General features: G+C 24.8%; 7 protein-coding genes across 7 annotated transcripts; 3 read left to right on the top strand and 4 right to left on the bottom strand.

The window, feature by feature from the left end:
* Window positions 1-822: 822 nt before the first annotated feature.
* On the top strand, window positions 823-2,856 carry DICPUDRAFT_90566 (uncharacterized protein; the record flags this gene model as incomplete). The annotated part of the gene is made up of 2 exons (XM_003294153.1): window positions 823-2,302; window positions 2,339-2,856. The coding sequence occupies 2 exons, from the start codon at window positions 823-825 to the stop codon at window positions 2,854-2,856; spliced, it is 1,998 nt and encodes a 665-aa protein (XP_003294201.1).
* A 474-nt stretch (window positions 2,857-3,330) lies between these two features.
* Window positions 3,331-5,435, top strand: DICPUDRAFT_159162 (uncharacterized protein; the record flags this gene model as incomplete). The annotated part of the gene is made up of 2 exons (XM_003294152.1): window positions 3,331-3,624; window positions 4,515-5,435. 2 exons carry the CDS (start codon window positions 3,331-3,333, stop codon window positions 5,433-5,435), a joined length of 1,215 nt encoding a protein of 404 aa, XP_003294200.1.
* Window positions 5,436-5,592: 157 nt separating this feature from the next.
* DICPUDRAFT_159161 (uncharacterized protein) lies at window positions 5,593-5,893 on the bottom strand (the record flags this gene model as incomplete). The annotated part of the gene is made up of 2 exons (XM_003294150.1): window positions 5,593-5,738; window positions 5,830-5,893. The coding sequence occupies 2 exons, from the start codon at window positions 5,891-5,893 to the stop codon at window positions 5,593-5,595; spliced, it is 210 nt and encodes a 69-aa protein (XP_003294198.1).
* A 456-nt stretch (window positions 5,894-6,349) lies between these two features.
* Window positions 6,350-8,516, top strand: DICPUDRAFT_84689 (uncharacterized protein; the record flags this gene model as incomplete). Its single annotated transcript, XM_003294151.1, has 2 exons — window positions 6,350-6,496; window positions 6,582-8,516. The coding sequence occupies 2 exons, from the start codon at window positions 6,350-6,352 to the stop codon at window positions 8,514-8,516; spliced, it is 2,082 nt and encodes a 693-aa protein (XP_003294199.1).
* Window positions 8,517-8,762: 246 nt separating this feature from the next.
* Window positions 8,763-11,912, bottom strand: DICPUDRAFT_84688 (uncharacterized protein; the record flags this gene model as incomplete). The annotated part of the gene is made up of 2 exons (XM_003294149.1): window positions 8,763-10,585; window positions 11,381-11,912. The coding sequence occupies 2 exons, from the start codon at window positions 11,910-11,912 to the stop codon at window positions 8,763-8,765; spliced, it is 2,355 nt and encodes a 784-aa protein (XP_003294197.1).
* Window positions 11,913-13,923: 2,011 nt separating this feature from the next.
* Window positions 13,924-15,861, bottom strand: DICPUDRAFT_84687 (uncharacterized protein; the record flags this gene model as incomplete). Its single annotated transcript, XM_003294148.1, has 1 exon — window positions 13,924-15,861. The coding sequence occupies one exon, from the start codon at window positions 15,859-15,861 to the stop codon at window positions 13,924-13,926; it is 1,938 nt and encodes a 645-aa protein (XP_003294196.1).
* Window positions 15,862-16,105: 244 nt separating this feature from the next.
* Window positions 16,106-17,017, bottom strand: DICPUDRAFT_84686 (uncharacterized protein; the record flags this gene model as incomplete). Its single annotated transcript, XM_003294147.1, has 1 exon — window positions 16,106-17,017. A coding segment is annotated over one exon (912 nt), but the record flags the coding sequence as incomplete, so codon positions are not given.
* Between the last annotated feature and the right edge of the window lie 47 nt (window positions 17,018-17,064).

The raw sequence follows: 17,064 nt of genomic DNA, 5'->3' as shown, positions 1-17,064 counted from the left end.
GAAAGTAGAAACAACCACCATAGTGAATGGGGTGTTAGGTGGGTTTTCCACTATCGAGGAGGAAGGAAGAGTTTGGTTTAGGGGTTTTTTGACTTTTTTTGGGTGGGTCAATTATTTTTTTTTTTAAAAACATTTTTTTATTTTTTTTTTAATTTTTTTTTTTAATTTTCTCTCTTATATTAAAAAATTTAAGGATTTATAAAAATTATTAAATTTTTGTTTTTTATTTTTTTCAAATACCACACGCTCACCACGCAATCCATCTCATACACAATTACGCATAGTTAATGGTATAAAAACAAAACACAACACAACACAAAATACCCACAACACACACCTTTTATTTCCTTCCCCCAAAAAAAATAAATTAAAATTTTAAATTTTTTTTCCAATATTATTATTATTATTTTATTTATTTTCTCACTCCTATATAATAACAATAACAATAGTATTAATAATAATAATAATAATAGTAACAATTATAATAAAATTATCTATTGGGGATATCTTAATTTTTTCGCTATTAAAAACACTCTTGATCTTATTTTGTTTTATTTATCAAGAGAAATTGTATGTGTAAAATCAAAATCAAAATTTAAATAACATTTTTTTTGTATTTTATTTTTAATTTTGTTTGTTTAAAAATACATTCATTAACTTGGATACATTCTTTATATTTACTTTATTTGTTTTTTTGATAAATTTAACAAATTATTAATATCAATATTAATTTTTATTATTTTTAATTACATATTCATAAATAATATAGGATCAAGTTATTTTTTAAAAAATATATTATATATAAAATTTATAATTTAAAGAATGTCTCATAATGATCATCCTTCATCTCCAATGGTAGATGATGATCCACCAATATCAACCCATTCAAGTCATCATATAAGTTCATCATCCTCAACCTCATTTCACAATATAAATAATAGTAGTAATAGACAACATCCAAATAGTAATCGAATGAATATACCAAATAAATCATTAAATAAAATAATGGGTGGTAATGGTAGTTATGGAGTAGAGTCATCACCAATGTCAATGTTTGTAAACTCATCATTATTCGATTCACCATCATTAAAGAGTACACCAATTTTTGGAACTACACCAACTGGTACCACGCCAACAAGTGGCAGTTTTAATAATCCATTTTTAGATCACCGTTTCGATTCATCGTTCAGCAATTCGCCAACACGTTTGTTTTTCGATTTTAGTTCAAGTATGTATTCTAAATCGCCTCAACATCTTTTACCACATCCATTAACCCCACGTGGTTCCAATGCCCTCAAACAGGGTGACGATTCAATTATAATGGAGGATGGCTCATTGATTCAAGGTATTAATAATATTTTAAGACCGTCCAATTCAACATCACCAACCAATACAACTGTAAATAGTCCACGTGGTGGTTATAGAGGACCAGCACACCAATTTTTCCATCAATCACCACCAAGTTATAATGGTGGTTTCCAACAATTATATCAACAACAACATTACCAACAACAACAACAATTACAACAACAACAATTACAACAACAACAACAGCAACAACAACAACAACAGCAACAACCACCACAACAAAATGGCCAAAGCAATCCACAACAAAATATCCAACAACAAAATCATAGCCACCACCAATCCTCATCATCCCCATCCCCCTCCCATAATGGCCATCACCACCCAACCCACACATCCAAACAACATCAACAACAACAACATTTAAATTCTGATAACCACCACCGTAATGTAAAGCATTTGGATGGCAACGTATCAGATAAAGAAAAGGATAGTAGATATACTTTTCAAACTATTTCATCAATCTCAAGTACTCTCCATTCTATGAATCACAGTGCCGATCATGTAGTAGAATCAGATTCAGAGATTGCAAGTGAGGATGATCGTTTATCATCATCTTCAAGTACCGGTTCATCTAGAGCATCGTCTCCAGAATTTGAAATTGAAACTTCAAAAGATATCCAAATGATGACAGATTCTGAAGATAGTTTCCAATCATCAAGCAATATAATGTTTTCATATAACTCTAATAATAGTACCCCACCACAACATTCAATAAATCACCATCAAACCATTTCACATCTTCACCATCACCACAGTACCAATAACTCACCAAGACAATATTCCTCACCCTCGCTCCACCATCACCATCATAGTAACAGTATGAATAGCAGCCCATCAAACTCTAATAATATAATACCAACCCATCCAGCACCACCCACATTAATGTTAAATAATAATAATAGTAATAATATAAATATAAATAGCACTAGCAATAGTAATAGTCAAAATAACCAAAGTCAAAATGATTTAGGAATTGTTGTAAATATTAATCATAATCATCAAACAAATAGTACCACCAATAGTATAAATAATATTATAAATAATCATAATAACCATAATAATCATAATAATAATAATAATCATCATAGTAGTAACAATATCAATATAGCAGGAAACAATAGTAATAGCAATAATAGTTTTAATAATAACAATTCCAATAACAACAATAGTGGTAGTGGCAATAGTAATAATAGTAATAATTATAGTGATGATAACGACAACGATCAAAAGAAAAAGAAAAGAAAGAAAGATTTTGACGATGGTGGAAGATGGTGCCATCAATGTAAAGCACTCAAGTATCAATATATTCAATGTCAAGCATCAGACTTGGGTAAACCTAAATGTAATAAGAGATTTTGTTCAACTTGTTTATTGAAACATTACAACAGAGAAGTTAATATTTTGAAGGATGGTCCACCCTGGGAATGTCCATTCTGTCTCAATACTTGTATTTGTGCTGCCTGTAAAAGAAAAAGAGTAACATCATAATAAAAAAAAATCAATTTTTATAACAGTAATAATAATCATAATAATAATATAACAATAGTAAATAGATAGATAAAATCAAATAATAATCATAATAATAATAATATATAGTATATGGAATAATGATAACAAAAAAAAAAATCAAAAAAAAAATCAAAAAAAAAAAAAAAAAAAAAAAGTAATGCATATAATAATAATATATATGATTTCATTATTTCCTTCACTATTTATACTATCATCATTATTATTATTATTATCATCATCTATTTACTTTTCGATTATTATTGCTTCGTTTTTAAATTGATTTTTTATATATATACATATTATATATATTATTTTTTTTAAAGTTATAATTAGTTTTACTAATTGCTTTTTATTTTTTTTTATCATTATTTTATCTATTGCGTATTTCACCATATTTATTATTTATATATATATATATATCCATATTTTGTGTTTTATTTTATATTTTTATAGATGATAGAAGAACACGGAGGTATAGTCCAACCAGATGGAAGTATCCAACCAATCGATATGTCAAGTTTCGAAAAACCACAACCAGGTTCAAAGAAAAAAGAAAAGAAATTAACACCAAAGAATATTAATCTTTTAGTGCAACAATCTAATCAATTACATAAAAAGGATGGTGAATATGACGAAGACTATGACGATGAATATGAAGACGATGATGAAGATTATGTAGATGACAAAAGAAAAGCAGCCCTAAAAGCTAAAAAACAAAAGAAAACAACTTTAAAGAAAAAAGCTATTGTAAGTTTTAAAAAAAAGAAAATTTTAGTTTAAAATTCTTTTTTTATAGTTGTTTTTTATCCTATTTTATTTATTATATCATATTTTTAATTATGTATAGTCCCTTTTTTTATTTTTTTTTATTTTTTTTTATTTTTTTAATTTTTAATTTTTTTTTATTTATTTATATATTGTAATTTAAATATTTATATATGTGTATTTCTATAATTGTTTATTTATATTTATCCTTTTATGCTCCATAATTCCCCTCCCATACTTCTCCCATATACATATCAATTGTATATTGTAAATTTTACAAAAAAAAAAAAAAACTCATTAATTAACTTTATTTTTTTAATTCACTTTAATCAATTTTATAAATAATAATAATAATTAATACAATCATATAATAATATTAATAATAATAAAAATTAATAACCCAATAGTATTAAGAATTAAAATATATGCCAGTTTTACAAAAAAAAATTTTATAAAAAATATAATAATATTAAATGTATAAAAAAAAAAAAAGTAAATAAATATATAAATAATAAAAGTAATAAATAATAAAATTTCAAAAGTAATAATAATCAAAAAATTACCACTTTTTTTACATTTAAGGTGTGGGATGAAGAGATAATTAAAAAAAAAAAAAAATATTTCTGCATAGGAAATATTTAATTTAGTACCTTAAATTTTCATTTTCATTTTCATTTTCATTTTTAACTTTTTTTACATCTTAATCTTACTTTTTCTTTATCTTTTTTTTTCTTTCAATACTAACTTCTATCTTTTAAATCACATTCTATTCTATAAACTCCATCTCTAAATTCTATTTACTTTCGCTTCTCTGTTTTCATTTCATCTCATTTCATCTTTTTTCATCTTTTCTAAATATTCGGATATTAAAGAAAGAACCAAAAGAAAAAAAACCACCTAAAGAAAAAAAACCACCCAAAGAAAAAAAACCTCCCAAAGAAAAAAAACCACCAAAAGAAAAAAAACCACCAAAACAAACCAGTAGAAAGAGACAAAAAATAAATATTTCTGCCACAATTAAAAACAATACTTTAAATAATAATAGTAATAATAGTAACAATAATAACCATGGTAACAATAGTAGCAATTGTAATTCAACTATTAATAATATTTACAGTACAGAATGTTTTGGTTTTAGAGATTCATGTGTTCCAATATTTATGAAAAACCAAGAGATTGTCAAAAAAGATGAATTTAGTATTGAAATACCTCATTATAGAGAAATTGAAGATTTAGATAATGATGGTTATTCTCTATTATCACCAAATCACTATAAGGGTAATTGGAAAGATGATAATTTTGATGCAAGTCAGGATGTTTCAAATCATTTGGATCAAAATGTAGTGGACCAACTAAATTCTTTTTCATTCGATGATTTAGTTCCAGCAGAAGAGAATCAATTTTTAATGGATGAAGAGTCAACAACACAATTAAATAAAAATGAAGCTCAAAAGCACCAACCAATATTAAGAAGTAGTGAAGATGTTGAAATCAGTATTAGTGATACTGACGATTTCGATAATGACATTAAAAATTCAACGCCATCTAAAACCATCAAATCATTACCGACATCAACAACACCAACAAGTACACCAATTTCTATTCCACAAACTAGAAGAAATAAAATAATTACAAATCCATTATTATCTTTCAACAATAACAACAACAATAATAATATTACACCAATTAAAACAAGGTCAAAAAAACTATCTGATAAAATGGAGCAAAGTAATGGTGATAAAAGTGGATCATTATTAGATTTATTAACATCAAAAAGAAAGAAAAAGCTCTAGATATTAAATTATGTTCCACACAATATTTTTGTAAATTAAAAAATAAAGTTTTAGCCAATTGGTTTTTGAAAAAATAAATAAGTATATTTATATTTTGTAATTATTTTTTATATAGTTTATATACACAATTTTATTTTATTATTTGATATTATTTTTTTTAACAAGAAACAGAGTGATATGGTAATAATGAAAATACAAAGTTTGGAGCAATTCTTTGTATTAATCTTGAGAAAATTGATAAACCAAAAGCTGTGAATAAAATTCCACCAACTAAACCAGTTGAATTTGAAGTACTTCCACTAGCTAAAATAGAATTAGAATGGTTAATATTAATTTTATAAAGATATTTTTTTATGGTTCTATATATTAAATCTAATTATATATTTTTGCTTACCATAAGCAAAAGATAAAAGAGTGCATAAAACTAATAAAATTGATAAAAGATAATTTGTTTGCATTTTAATTGAAAAACGATGTGTATAAATAATTTATTAAAATGAAAGTTTTTTTAAAATGAAAAAAAAAATTTAAAAAAATTTAAAAAAAAAAAAAAAAGAAAAAGATCAGAAACAAAATATTTTAATTTAATAATAAATTTCTTATTATTTTATTTTAAATATAATGTTGGATATATTAATAAAACATTAAACCCTTTTCGTGCACACCTAATTTTTACCCATTATTTTTTAAATTGTTGTGTGTACTATTACATTTGATATTCAAAGAATGAAAAATTTAAATTAATGAATTCATTGTTTATAAAAAAAAAATTAAAAAAAATAAAAAAAATATTTTTTTTTTTATTTTTTTTTTATTTTTTATAATTTTTTTTATAAATTTTTATATTATTTTATTTTTATATTTTATTAATATTGTAGTTTATATATATCTATATGTAATAGATCTTTTTAAAAATGACTTTAGTTAGGTATTTTTTAAAAAATGGAGTAAATCAAATCAATAAATCTGCATCAAACAACCATCATAAACTTTGTAGTTTTAATGGCGTTTTTAGATCATTTACCACTTCAACACACTCTCCACCAATCGTTAATGAAGATGTAGGTTTTCAAAATAAAATTAAGAAAAAAGAAAAAAAAAAAAAAAAAAAGTTTTAATATCAATTTTTTTATTTATAATTTCTAGTTCAAAACCAAAAAAATTATAGCAAAAGATTTACAGAAACAAACTTTAAGATCAATGGAAGATGCATACGATATTATGGATGGTTATAATAAATCAACTTATCCAGTCAAATCACCATTATCATCATCATTAGGATCATTTAAAGAAAGTATTGAACAATTAAAAGATAGTTCTTTTTTATTAGTTGTTGTTGGCGAATTTAATAGTGGTAAATCATCATTTTTAAATGCATTATTAGGCAATATCTATTTAAAGGAGGGAATTACACCAACTACACACCGTATTAATATTATCGAGTTTGGGGATAAGATAACAAGTAAAACAGTTCCAAGTAGATTAAGCAATACCGAGCATGAAATCATTACATTACCTGTCGAATGGCTAAAAGATTTTTCATTAGTCGATACTCCAGGTACCAATGCTGTTATAGAAGGTCATCAAGAAATTACAGAGCATTTTGTCCCAAAGAGTGATTTGGTATTATTTGTTACATCGATCGACCGTGCATTTAGCGAAAGTGAAAAGCAATTTTTAGAAAAAGTAAAGAAATGGGGTAAAAAAATTGTTGTTGTCATCTCAAAAACAGATCTAATCGATAATAACCCACTTTCAAATAATCCACAAGAAGAATTAAATGAAGTAATTAAATTTGTTGAAGATAATTTCAAATCCCAATTAGGTGTATCACCAATTATTTTCCCATTATCATCAAAATTAGCATTAAAAGCAAAGTTACAATTAAGTGGCACCAGTATTTTAAATCCAAATCAACAACAATCACAATCACAACAAGTAAACTATAATAACTTATTATCAGCAACCTCAGTTTCAAATAATTATAGTAAATCAACACAAAAATTCTATGAAGAATTAAATCAAAATCAACAATGGAAGAATAGTAGATTCTTTGATTTAGAGAACTATATTTTACAAACATTGGACAGCAACGAGCGTATCAAATTAAAGCTTTTAAATCCTTTGGGCGTCGCCGATAAATTATACAACGAGTTTGAAGAGGAATTTTCATCACAACGTAATGTTTTAGATTTTGATTTCGAAAATATTAACCAATCGCTCGAGCAAATATCAGAGCATCAAAAAGATTTACAAAGAGATTTAGATTACCATTTAGAAAGAATTGATACCATTCTCTTACGTATGGAAAATCGTGCAAATGCATTTTTGGATGATGAAATTCAATTTTCAAATATTTTCAACATATTAAAGGGTGATGCTATAAAGAACCAATTCGAAAAAAAAGTTATTGATGGAACCAACCAAGAAATTGAAACATTGGTTAGAGATCTTGTAGATATTGTAGTTGATAAAAATATGAAGAGATGGAAAGTTATCATGGATTTAATTAACCAAAAATCATCAAATAAATCACAAAAAGTTATTGGAGTCATAAAGAATACTCGTGATACAAGCGATTTCTCTACCAACAGACAAAAGACAATACAAGATATGGGTTCAAGAACAGCCAAGGCACTTTCCTCCTATGACAAAGAGAATGAATCGACCAATGTTAGCAAAGATATAAAGAATGCAATTTATCAAACAATTCTTTTTGAAGCAGGTACAGTTGGTGTTGCAACTATTCTAAGTACAACCCTTTTAGATATCACTGGTATTCTTGGTTTTGGTGCATTAGCTGTAACTGGTTTAGCATGGGTACCATTTAAAAAGGTTCAATTAAAAAGATCTATCAACTCAAAGATTTCAAATCTTCGTGTACAACTTAAAGATACTATTTCAGATCGTATTGGTGATGAAATTAGAGGTGGAACCGATAAAATCCAAGATGGTATCCAACCTTATGTAGATTTTACTCAATCAGAAAGCAAGAAAATTACAGATATGACAAATAAAATTAATGAATTTAAAAAAGAAAGACAATCATTGGTTTATGAAGTCGATAAATATTTTAAATAAAAGATATTGGAAATAATCAAATACAATAAAAAATAAACAATTTATAACTATTTATAATTAAATAGTCTATATACTAAATATATTTTATTTTTTATTTTACAAAATAGTGTACTATTACTCTATTATATTTATTTTTTTAAATTATTATTATTATTATTATAACTATTTAATTATATAGTTACTTTTAATAATTAAATTATTAATTATTTCTTTTATTATTATTATTATTATTATTTTTACTATCATTTAATTTATTGATATTTTACTGTTTGAATGTGAATGATTGTGTGAACGATGTTCATTTGGATCTTTAATTAGACCATCTTTGATTGTATGCTTGATTTTACTTCTATAGTGCACAACTAATTTCATAAATGTTGAAACGTCACCTTTTATATTTTTATCTTCGCCGTGAGAAAACTTTAAAAGATTTAAAATCTCTTCAAATTCCATTTTTAAAAGTTGATCTTCGTAGATTTTAAAGAGAGACAAACAAGCGGCAAATATAACTACAAGACCATCGTAGAGGAAAAGATCCCAAATACGGACTATATAGGGGAATGGTAAATTATAAATTAAAAGACAAATAAACCATTGAGATGCAAAAAGTGGTGTAAATACATTTTGCTTTTGGAAATGAGAATGTAACTGTGGGAAATGAGTCTCTAAAAGTGTATCTAAAATACCAAAACTAGTTTGAAGGTATGGGAAGTCTGGTTTCCACATTTCTGACATACCATAACGCTCTGTTAATTGAATAAGACTCCAAAATGCATCTTCTTCGGCCATATAAATTAAAAGTAGACATGTAATGAAACCCATACCTTGACAGTAACCAACCTCTGGATTATAGATTGAAAATGCTGTTAAAATATTTGATAAAATTTGTTGTCCCATACCACCTTTTTCTTGGAAGAAACTGTGTTTTGGGAATGTTCTATCGAGATCTCTTTGAATTTGTGCATGAACAGCCTGTGGTAATGGTTTGGTTAATAGTTCAGTGTAACTAACTTTTGCCTTGTTTTTGATTGAAACAGTTTCGAATAATTTTTTCCATGCACTTCCACGAACTGAGCTTGGGATACCTTTAGGTAAACGTTCACGGATTTTTGATGAGGTAAATGATACCTCAAATTTGATAAGTTTAACCCATTTTCTTTCAATTTTTTCCATTTTTTTAGTTTTAATTTCTTCATCGTTCAATTGGTTTGGATTTGATGTTTTAACGAAGCCATATTTATCTAATTTTGGTGTAACATCTGGTGAGGTTGTGTTGTGTGTTGTACTATTACTACCACTACCAGTACTACTGTGAATATTAGATGATGTACTAGTTGCAGTGCTAATAGTTAAATTTGAAATAGTTGTTGTAGTTGTCGAAGTTGAGTCGGTTGATGGTGTTCTGCTATGTAACGATGATGATCCATCTTCATTGGGTGATAAATGTTGACTATTTAATGGTGAGTGTTGAATTGATCCATGATTTTCATCTTTGGTCATTGAAAGTATAGCAGGTGATAAATTTGATTCTACTGAGATTATATATTGTTGTTTTTCTGCTTCATTTGAATTTGGTGATGGTGTGGTTACAATAGATGAAGATGATGATAGTGAATTATTGTTAGTTGCAGTGGTTGTGGTTGTTGTACTGGTTGTTGTGGTTGTTGGAGGTATTGGTTGTGATTGTTGTGGTGGTGATTGTTGTGGTTGCTGTGGTTCAACATCTTCTTTAAAACTATTACTACTATTAAATGATATACTATTACTACTACAATTTAAACTATTACCACTTGTGCTATTATATAAATTTGTTTGTTGAGATTCAATTTTTGGTGATTGATAAATTGGGGAATGAGTTTTATTGCTGTGAACTTTTGATTTTTGTTTTTTATGTTTTTTAATTTCCTCAATTGGAGTTGAAAGTAATGCTATAACTTGTGGGTCTTTAGTTAGATTTTTTGGAATTTTACCTGTTAAATCTTTAATATTTGCGTCTGCACCTGCTCTTAATAGTAATTCTACACAACCAACATGACCTTTATTTGCAGCATAATGTAATGCTGTTCTTCCTCTTTTGACATCACTATGTAAAAAAAAAAAAAAAGAATATTAGTTTAAATATTTAAAATATTATTTTTATAAAATTATTGATATTTACGTTATATCTAATTTACAGTTACGACGAATTAATAAACTTAAACAACCTTCGAAACCATTTGAAGAAGCATAATGTAATGGTGAGCAACCATCTAAAGCCCTTTGATCTGGATTGGCACCTTTATCTAATAAAATTTTAGCACATTCTTCGAAACCATTGAATACAGCATTGTGTAATGGTGTATAACCTTCACGATCAAAACAGTTAACTTCTGCACCCTTTTGAATTAACAGACTAACTGAACGTTCCCCACCTTTATAACAAGCTTGATGAAGTGCGGTACTATTACTATTGTCTTTGGCATTTACATTTGCACCGTGTTCAATTAAAGTTGCTAAACATTTAAAATTCTTACTACTTGCACTCTTAATAAGTGGTGTAATACCATGATTGTCTCTTGCTTCGATTTGAGCACCACGTTGAAGTAAAAGTTCTGCACATTTATGATAACCTGTAAATGAGGCTTTATGAAGAGCTGTATTGAAATCGATATCGTGACTATTTACATCAGCACCTGCATCTAAAAGTAATTGTACTACAGTTTTATAACCATTGAATGATGCATTATGAATTGGGGTGCAACCATCAATATCTGGAACATCTGAATATGCATTACTTGCTAATAATATTTTTACACATGGTTTATGACCATTGAATGCTGCATGGTGAAGGGCTGTGGTTCCTTTATCATCTAAACTATTTATACCAGTAAAATCTTGTTGTGGTTGATTTTGATTTTGTTGTTGTTGTTGTTGTAATGCTATTGCTGCTGCTGCTGCTGCTGCTGTTGGTGATGATGGTGAATGATTGTGTCTCGATGATTGTGGTGAACCGCCTGGTGATTTTATATTCTGTGCTCCACCAACTTTGCCTTGTGTAAATAAAATTAATGAAACTAAACGGTCATATTCACCTTTATATGCTGCTTCGTGTAATGGGTATGTTTTTGGTTGATTTGGGTTTGGAGTGGGTAGTCTTTTATTTGTAGATCCAAGTGAACTTAAACTACCAGAACTACTTTGTTGTTGTAATAGTGGTGGATGTGCTGGTACTTGTAGGTGTTGTATTGTTGGTTGTAATGGTGGTAATGGAGGTGGATGTTGTGGTGGTATTGAAAAACTATCAGTTGAAACTGTCAACTCTGATGTATCAGATGTTGTTGTGCTTGATGTTGAGTAGTCTGTATTGTTATTATTAATATTGGCATTTGAAATTTCAGATACAATAGTATCACCCATTTTTTTTATTATATTTATATTATTAGTTATTTTTGGTTATTATTTTTTTTATTTTTTTTGTTATTTTAATAATAGTTAAAAAACTATTATTATAATGTTGTTTACTAATGACTATATATATACACAAATCTTTATAGTAATATCAAAAAAAAAAAAAAAAAAACTATATTTTATTTATTTTATTTTGAAAAAAAAAAACACACACCAACTGTTATTTTTTTTGTTATTATTTTAATAAATAAATAATAAATAAATAATAAAAATAAATAAATAAATAATTGAATAAATAAAATAAATAATAATAGATGAATTTATAAAAAATTATTATATATAGAAAAAATCTATTTAAATGATTTTTTTTTTTTTTTTAACAAAAATAAAAAAAAATAAAAAATTTTTTAAAAAATAAAAAAAAAAAATTTAAAAATAAAAAAAAATAAAAAATAAAAAAATAAATTTGTAAATCTTTTTTTTGTTGTTTAAAATTTTAATATTGAATATTGTATTATTTAGTAATTTAAATTCTTTTTATATATTATTATATTTTATATTTTATTATTTTATAATCATTATTATTTTATTTCTATAATCAAAAAAAAAAAAAAAAAATATAAATATAAAAAAAATTTGGAGAAAAAAAAAAAAAGTTTAACAACACTAAAATTATTATAATAAAATAATAATACTTTTTATTTTTTTTATTTTATTTTTTAATTTTGTTTGTTTTTGTTGTGTTTGTGTGTTTTTAAGTTAATTCAATATTATTATTATTTTTATTATTGTTTTTTTTTTTCTATTTTTAATGTTTTTTTTTTTTTTCAAACAAATTATGATGACGATGAATATCCATATCCATATCCATATTTACCAAATAATTCAAATCATAATCTGAATATTAATACCCACCAAAATAACACAACCACTTAATTCTTTTTTATTTAAAAATTTTTAAATTTAAATAGTTATACAATAATATGGATGAGTGGCAAGTGTTAATCAATTAATAATAATAAATAATAAAATTAATAATAATAGTAATAAAATTAATATGGGGGATTTGGAAATTTTTTTTTGTGGGTGAGTGTGGTAAATTAATTGTGTTGTTGTGTGTGTTTTTTTTGTGTGTGTTTTTATTTATATTTATATAAAACATTGGTGTGTTAGAGAAAAAGTTTAGCTCAATATTGATGATAAATAAAAAAAAGAAAATTTAATATCACACACACTGCAGAACAACAACACTATTTGTTTTTTTTTAAATGTAACTATAAATTCATTCACTCATCATAATTTATTTGTTTTGTTTCCTTTTTTTTCATTTTTTTTTAAATTAAAATTACATATTATCTTAAAGAATTTTATAATTAAATCTAAAATGTAATACAACTATCAAATATAATTATATTTGATTTATCACTGATTCATCTTTTTTATAAAGACAATAATTAAATATTGTGTTTTGTAATATTTAAAATTTTAAATATTTTATTTTTTTTTTTCAATAAGCAATTATTTTGGTAAAGTATACATATATAAATTTTACCCCATGGATTTTATGCATAATGCAAATTAGTATTAAAATTAGTTTTATAATTTTAATAATGTTTTTATTTTAGGTTTACAGATATTTGAATTTTTATATATAAACGAAAATAGATTATCGTTTTAAATCAATAATAATTAAGTATTAGATTAACATGCAGTGAAATCAAATTTAAGAGTTGAATGGTTAGGAAATAGATTCAACACAGGGAATGTATGGTATTAGATAGAAATATAAGCAAGAAGTAGTTTATTATTATGCATCATTGAGTATTCTTACCCCTTATTGATGAAGATAAGGAAAGATAACTAAATCAAGTATTTCAAATTAATTTTAAAAAACCACTATAATAAAAAATTTAAAGTTTAATTTAATTTAAAAATTATATATTACATTTTTTATATTTTTTTATTTATTTTATTTGTGTTGTGTATTTATTTTTACTCTTTTTTAATTTATAATAAAAGACTATTTATATCTTAGATCCCAATTTGTAAAAAGAGATTCATAATTTTTATAAAAGTAGTGTGTAGTGGAATTGTTTTCTAAATAACGAGAGTCGAGTAGTTTGTAATTACCACTTGTTATATTTTTTTTGATGTAATGCTTTTGAAGGATTTCTATTATTTGATCTGCCAATTCTTTAGTTTCGATATAGGATGTTACAACAAAGAATAGTGATCCAAATAAGTTGTCGTCATGGTCGTTTAGTAGTAACAATAGGTTGATGAAATCTTTTATATTTGAATTGTTTAAAAGACAGAACGAGACTTGAAGGTGGATATCTAGTTTCAGTGATTTTGCAAATAAATACAATGCTCCATTACCATATATAAATATGTTTTTGTAAATTTCATATTGAATAACTTTAGTAATTGCATCGGAGTTTTGATCGCTATTATTATTATTTATTTCTTTTAAAAACTTTTCTATAATTCGAAACTCTTGAAATTTTGACGCAAAGTATACTAAAGTTTTTGAAAACCATATTTTATCAAAGGTACTATTGCTTCTTAATTTTTTATTTAAAAATAAAAATATATAGATTCTTTTTACCTCTCTTTCTAAATTAAAGTTGTCGAAGTTTAGTTTTGAAAATTCATCAAGAGAATTATTCTTTTCATTATTTGATGATGACGAGGAGGAGGTGCTACTTGATAGAAACGATTTAAATAAACTTCTTTTTTCTTTTTTCTTTTTGTTATTTTTATTATTTTGATTTAAATTATACAGTTGCTTTATATTTTCTATGGCTGTGTTATTTTCATCATTGTTATTATTTTGATATTTATTATTGTAGTCGATTAAATGCTTTATTATATTGCTAATTGAATCTGATGGTGATTCTGACAATGTGGGTTTGCTAACAATTTTATTATAATGGTATAGTAAATTTAAAATACAATTAATTTGATGATCAAATATTAAATTATTATTTGTATGCTCTTGAATTAGTTTATAACATTTTTTATTTATCGTGTAATTGTGGGTGTGGTTTGGGTAAAATTTAATTATTTTTTTAAATGATTTATGATCGATTAAAAATAGATAATTATAAAAATCTTCACTGAACAGGTTGCTTTCTGTTTTTGATCTAGTTGAATAGATGGATTGGTTTTTAAAATAATCTAAATCTTTTATTAAATATGGAACTAGGTCTAACCTATTGTCACTGATAATGGCCCATAATAGAATGTCGTCATATGCAAGTTGAAATATATCGATTTCGAGCTGTTCGTATAAAAACTTTACCATTTCCAATGAAGAACGAAGAAATGAGTTCATAATTAAAATTCTATTAGAATATACAAAAAATTTTGAATTGGCTTCACCTATTAATGATACCTTTTTGCTCTTTCTTTTTAGTGAGTTGAATATTGATTTGTAACTGAAAAAGATTTCATATTGGTCTTGATATACTATAGAAAACAACGATACTAAATTATGATTTACTATTGATTCAATAACAGTGCTTTCTGGACTATCCAAGCTTTTAAAATAATACTCTTTATTTAGATGATAAAAGTCTTTAATTTCATCAATTGTTATTCTTTCTTTATTCTTTTTTAAAAATTTACATAGATTAACTATATCGTTTTCTTTTTTAGTTCCATCAGTTGCTGTTGCTGTAGTTTTAGATTTTATTTTATCTCTAAAAAGATATATATTATTGGTTTGAAAAACACTGCTATATGGTACATCTTTTAAAAAATATTTATTTAATGGTTTTGGGTAGTGGTTATCGCTGCAATACTGTTTAATATAATCATCATTTAATTTATATATAAAATTATTTATATAATTTGATAAAAATTTATTATTAAATATTTTTTTATATAATATATAGTTTAAATTTTCTTCTTCATTATTATTATTATTATTATTGATGATGATGTTTTTATCCATATTCTATGATATTTAATACATTCATTTACTATTGAACAAAAAAAAATATAAAATTTTAAAAAAACTAAAAATAAAAAAATTAATTTTTAAAAAATCTTTTTTTTTTTTTTTTTTTTTATTTTTTTTTTTTTTTATTTTATTATATCTTTTAGAAGTTTTTTTTTTTTTTTAAAAATAACTTCTAATATAATTTAAATAAAAAGATTAAAATTAATATTTGTTTCAAATTTTATTCATTTATTTTTTAAAGTAAAATTCCCCTATTTATAAAACTGTTTTTTTCCCATGACATAAAAAGAGACTTATGATTTTTATAGACATATCTTGCAAATGGTAGATGAATGATATTGAGCGCACTTAGTTTATTGTATGGTTCTTTACCAACATAAAATTGAAGAAGGGTTGTAATTAGCTTTTCCATATCTTCTGTTGTTTCAAAAAATATTTGGATTGAAAAAAATAGTTTTTGAAATAATAATCCTTGATTACATTCTAAGAGTAGAACCAAAAGATCCAGATACTCTTCTATTGCACAATTTGGATCCATTTCAAATACTTTAATGTGAAAAGATTCGAGATCCGGTACTATATTGTTTTCTATGGCATATTTAAAAAGATTTTGGTCCCTATAAGCAAATATATTATTGAAAACTTCCTCTTTAATATTTTCAGTATCTGATGTATAGGAATTTAAAAGTGTTTCAATGATTTCATATTCTTTATATTTTGTCGCAAAGTAAATTAATGCAGAGTGAAAATCTTTTAATTGTCCATATTCGCCCATAACTGACTTCCTGTTTAAAAATTCAAATATATAAATTCTCTTTACCTCTCTTTCTAAACTAAAGTTTTGATAGTTTGTGGCCTGGTATTTCAAAAGATGGATTTTATAATTGCTATTTTGAAGGTCATTTAGGGTAAAAACTTGGGGTTGAGGGTCTGAGAATATTGAAACTACCTTATTGAATATATTATTTTCCTTTTCAACAACCACTTCATTGTGAGCGAGTTCATTTTTTAAAAATGGTGAGGAGGAAGAAGGTGGTTTTTCCTCTAGGTATTTAAAAACAAATACCTTTTTCTTTTTATATTTATTAATGATTTCTTTTATAAAAGTATCAGTTATTTTATTTTCGTCAGTTGCTCTGTTTTCGTACTGAATTAATTGATTTATAAGTTTTAAATTACTTTTAAACCACGATT

The sequence above is a fragment of the Dictyostelium purpureum genome, assembly GCF_000190715.1.
Source record: "Dictyostelium purpureum unplaced genomic scaffold DICPUscaffold_519, whole genome shotgun sequence".
In the NCBI taxonomy this organism is placed as follows: Eukaryota; Evosea; class Eumycetozoa; order Dictyosteliales; family Dictyosteliaceae; genus Dictyostelium; species Dictyostelium purpureum.
Note: the sequence above shows the minus strand (reverse complement) of the source record. Positions and strands in the feature narration are given on the sequence as shown.